Genomic DNA, 4,734 nt, shown 5'->3' with positions numbered 1-4,734 from the left:
AAAAAAAAAAAAAAAAAAAAAAAAAAAAAAAAAAAAAAAAAAAAAAAAAAAAAAAAAAAAAAAAAAAATCTCTCTACCAAATAATATATTCTAGTGTCAAACAACACTGAATCTGTCGGCATTGGACTTTAAATTCATAAAACATGTAATATTGATTAATTATATTTTAGAATAATACTAGCTACCAATATAAATTAATTTTTAATTGCAAAGGCCATAAACACGTTGGATGAAACGTCGACGTTTGGAATTAGGTATTGTCGCTAGCTGGTTTCTATCTACGGATGGTTCTTCAACGTCCTTACTAATAAAAACATTATTTATTTACTTTTTTTTTTGTTTCCCTTTTTGTTACCGACAATGCGATGAATAAATTTATAATTATTCATTTTGTCTCCGTTCGTATTTGATCAAATGTCTGACAGTTGCAGGTTTCATAATTTATTTTTCTTTTTATTATTTTTTTCTTACGGTTGAGAATTTTTGTAGATGTTTTATTATTGGAGATTTGTACAAGAAACTGTAATGTAGTGGTCCCCACCTTTAAAGCCTCTTAACATATGCTTCACGTGCTAAGTTTGCTTAAACGCTCCGTAATAGGGTTACATTTTCAAATATTAATTATTTTAATTTTAGGCTTCAAAATAAATAAATTCATAAATAAAATACTATATTTAATTTTATGTGAGAAATTTTAATTATTTCAAGTTTTACAAATAATTATACAAGTGTGCGGAATCATATATTAAAACTAAAATGAACCCAAGTTTTAAAGATTAAATGATAATTTAACTAAATATTTATTTAAATTTGACAATAAATTCAGATAATTGAGCCCATTTTGTTTCTTAAATTTAAAAATTGATTAATAATTAGAAATTGTTTGAAGTTACAAGTTAAATTACTTGATCAAATATAATTTGTATAAATAAAATATTAAAAAAAAACGTTTTTTGGGCAGTTAAATAAGAATTTAATTATAACGGGAAGGCGTTATTGGCACTATTGTTATCAGTTAAAGAAAATAAATAATTTTTATTTCTTTTGTAATTTTGTTGGGCCTTGGGGGTAGGGAAAGTGTGTGACAGCTAAACGTCCAAAGTGGGTCCCAGAAGGACTGAGCAACGACCATTCAGGGAAAAAATATATAACACGTGGCATAATGACGTGGCAACCATCGGCCCCATTTCCCCAATCCCATCTACCCCTAAAACTGGGAACACAGACAGGTGCCTGAATGGAATCGCACTACAGAATCTTCCTTCTCCTTCAAAATACATCAAAAAGGAATAAAAAAAGACTCTCTTCCCGAAATACCCCCACATTCTTCCCAAATTACCATCGTACCCTCTCTTTCCTTCCTTCCCCTTTTTTACCTGCATGGTGCGTGCATTTCTTAACATGCCATTAGCGGGAACAAAATAAATAAATAAATAAAATAAGGTACCATTTTATTTTTTATATTTCGAATTTCATTTCAACGTTTTAAAACTAATTTTTTTAATTTAGTTATTTTAAGAACAATAATTTACATTAAAAAAAAAAGACTAATTAACAATTTAAAATAAGTTTAGAGACTAAAAAGATTTATTTAAAATTAATTTATTATTTTTATAAAATTGAACAATTTAAAAATTCAAAATGTGACGAAAAAAGAAAAAAAAAAATATCGGACAGGCTCCTATATGCTCCATTAGTCCTCAATCTGTTCCTTTTTAAGCCTCCGGATTTTGCTCCTCCCGTTTCTCCTCTGGATTCTCTCTCTCTCCCTTAATTTTTTTGTCGGTGCGGTGCAGATCTTGGAGCTTCCATTTTATCGGTCGATTCCGAGTTATTTCGCCGCTCTAATTTAAAAGGAATTTGAGATTGAGGGAGTTGATTTGTTTTCTAGTATTAAAATTTTGGACGAGTTCGAATTCGCGAGGAGGTGGAATTTGGAAAATATTTTTCGTTTTTCTAGATCTGTATATTGACTATTTAGTGTCGGCTGTTACCGGATGTGTTGATTTTTAGATTTTTAGGCGTCATTGTTTTTTTTGTTTGTTGTAAAAATAGGAAGTGGATCGATTTGCTTCAGGTTTATTGGGGATTTTGATTTATTGGAGGATTGGGGAAGGGTAATGGAAATGGTGGGCTTCTGTACTTGTGATCCGGTAGGTAGGCGGCCAACAGCAGCTCAAATGTGGCTGATCTTATGAGAACGATTTGGTAGCGGTTTGGACTTTACTGAGTGTTTTCTTTTAAAATCTTGAAGTTCTTCTCGCTTCAGAAGTTTGGACTTCCCTCATTTTGTCCAGAATGCAGCAAGATCAACACAAAAAGGTGATTCTCTCGCTTGACTTACCTGATTGATGAATCTCCTTGTGTTTCTTGCAACAACAAGATTTACAGAGAACTTTAGTTTGTTATTTGTTCATCATTTTCATTTCTGTTAGCGCGAAAACAGATCATTGAAATGTTAGCTATGTAAATCTGATCTGTTTAGCCACTTAAGTTGAGAATGAAATTGAATTTTAGTTCAGGATTCTTCTCTAATCAGTTTATGCAACAGAATTCAACCGAAGTGGAGTTCTTCTCTGATTATGGCGATGCCAGTCGATACAAAATTCAGGAGGTAATCGGGAAAGGAAGCTATGGTGTGGTGTGTTCTGCGATGGACACTCGCACCGGCGACAAGGTTGCTATAAAGAAGATTCATAATATTTTTGAGCATATATCTGATGCTGTTAGAATTCTCCGTGAGATAAAGCTGCTTAGGCTTCTTCGTCATCCTGATATTGTTGAAATTAAACACATTATGCTCCCTCCTTCAAGGAGGGACTTCAAAGATATCTACGTTGTTTTTGAGCTCATGGAATCTGATCTTCATCAAGTTATTAAAGCAAATGATGATCTGACTCGAGAACACTATCAGTTTTTTCTCTATCAACTTCTTCGTGCGTTAAAGTATATTCATACAGGTGCTACTCATGTCTTGATTTGTTTTTTAAGGTTTCATTAGGTATCATTTTGGTCATATCTGACTCAGAAGCTTCGTGTTGCAGCGAATGTCTACCATCGGGATTTGAAACCGAAGAATATATTGGCAAATGCAAATTGTAAACTTAAAATTTGTGATTTTGGATTGGCAAGAGTCGCGTTTAGTGACACGCCAACGACAGTTTTCTGGACGGTATGCCGTTTTCTTAAGATTTGTAGAAAAATTAATGATATGTATCTTGTGTTCTTGGTTTGAATTGATGAAAACTAAAGTGTTTAATGAAACGTAGGATTATGTTGCTACTAGATGGTATCGAGCTCCGGAGCTATGTGGTTCGTTTTTCTCCAAGGTATGCTTCGTGTAGAGTATCTTGTCTAACGGCTCAAGCCCTCTGCTGCTAGCAGATATTGTCCTCTTTGGACTTTCCTTTTCGGGATTCCCCTCAAGGCTTTAAAATGCGGCAGCTAGAGAGAGGTTTTCATACCCTTGCAAAGGGTGTTTCGTTCTCCTCCCTAAGCGATGTGGGATCTCACAATCCACCCTCCCTTCAGGGCCCAGCGTCCTCGCTGACACTCGTTCCTTTCTCCAATCGATGTGGGACCCCCACCAAATCCACCCCTTTGGGGCCAGCGTCCTTGCTGGCACACCACCTCATGTCTACCTCATTTGGGGAACAACCTCCTCGCTGGCACATCACCCAGTGTCTGACTCTAATACCATTTGTAACGCCCCAAGTTCACCGCTAGCAGATATTGTCCTTTTTGGGCTTTCCCTTTCGGGCTTCCCCTCAAGGCTTTAAAACGCATCTGCTAGGAAGAGGTTTCAACACCCTTATAAAGGATTTTTCGTTCTCCTCTCCAACCGACCTGGGATCTCACAACAATTGACTAGACGAGGCTGTCACTTGCATAGTCGATATTTTCCGAATGCTGATGCTTGCTTGACGAACTTTATTTGTGTATAGCCTGTAACATGCTTTATTATTATAATCATTCTGGTTATTTATCTACAGTATACACCTGCAATTGATATTTGGAGTATTGGCTGCATATTTGCTGAAGTATTAATGGGGAAGCCACTTTTTCCTGGCAAAAACGTTGTTCACCAGCTCGATTTGATGACGGACCTTCTTGGAACTCCTTCATTAGATACAATCTCCAGGGTAGGCGAAAATTTCAAGTCCAAACACTACCATAAAAGCTTCCTTGATTTTCTGTAGTTAACAAGGTTCTTCTGTTCAATATAGGTTCGTAACGACAAGGCTAGACGATATTTAACGACCATGCGGAAAAAGCAGCCGGTTTCATTTGCTCAAAAGTTTCCAAATGCTGATCCTTTAGCGCTGAGGCTATTAGAAAGGTTGCTTGCTTTTGATCCAAAAGATAGGCCAACTGCTGAAGAGGTCTTGCATTCTTCTATAAATTCTTTGTTTTAACCTCGACGGGCCTTGTTTGAATATGCTTATTTGAATCATTCGGGTCGTTCCTTTAGGCATTGGCAGATCCATACTTCAAGGGATTGGCGAAAATTGAGAGGGAACCTTCCTGCCAGCCAATCACAAAGATGGAATTTGAATTTGAGAGGCGGAGGGTAATAAAAGAAGACATTCAAGAGCTAATCTTCCGTGAGATATTAGAATATCATCCCCAGCTACTAAAAGACTATATGAATGGGACTGAGAGAACAAATTTTCTATATCCAAGGTTGAAATTAAATGTTATTATTGTTTTGTTTTTGTTTTTTTTTTTGGGGGG

At 35.6% G+C, this 4,734-nt stretch overlaps 1 protein-coding gene across 2 annotated transcripts in view; it reads left to right on the top strand.

The window, feature by feature from the left end:
• Nucleotides 1-1,705: 1,705 nt before the first annotated feature.
• The window catches only part of LOC111451015 (mitogen-activated protein kinase 20-like), a 6,147-nt gene continuing 3,118 nt past the window's right edge, over nt 1,706-4,734 (top strand). For both annotated transcript variants that reach the window (XM_023091242.1, XM_023091241.1), the window contains exons 1-7: nt 1,706-2,322; nt 2,552-2,960; nt 3,045-3,172; nt 3,270-3,329; nt 3,993-4,142; nt 4,227-4,382; nt 4,472-4,683. In XM_023091242.1, coding sequence (XP_022947010.1) covers nt 2,299-2,322; nt 2,552-2,960; nt 3,045-3,172; nt 3,270-3,329; nt 3,993-4,142; nt 4,227-4,382; nt 4,472-4,683 — 1,139 coding nt within the window. In that variant the 5' untranslated portion in view covers nt 1,706-2,298. The remainder of the gene's footprint in view (nt 2,323-2,551; nt 2,961-3,044; nt 3,173-3,269; nt 3,330-3,992; nt 4,143-4,226; nt 4,383-4,471; nt 4,684-4,734) is intronic.

Source organism: Cucurbita moschata, unplaced genomic scaffold (assembly GCF_002738365.1).
Source record: "Cucurbita moschata cultivar Rifu unplaced genomic scaffold, Cmos_1.0 Cmo_Scf00013, whole genome shotgun sequence".
NCBI classification, from domain to species: domain Eukaryota; kingdom Viridiplantae; phylum Streptophyta; class Magnoliopsida; order Cucurbitales; family Cucurbitaceae; genus Cucurbita; species Cucurbita moschata.
Note: the sequence above shows the minus strand (reverse complement) of the source record. Positions and strands in the feature narration are given on the sequence as shown.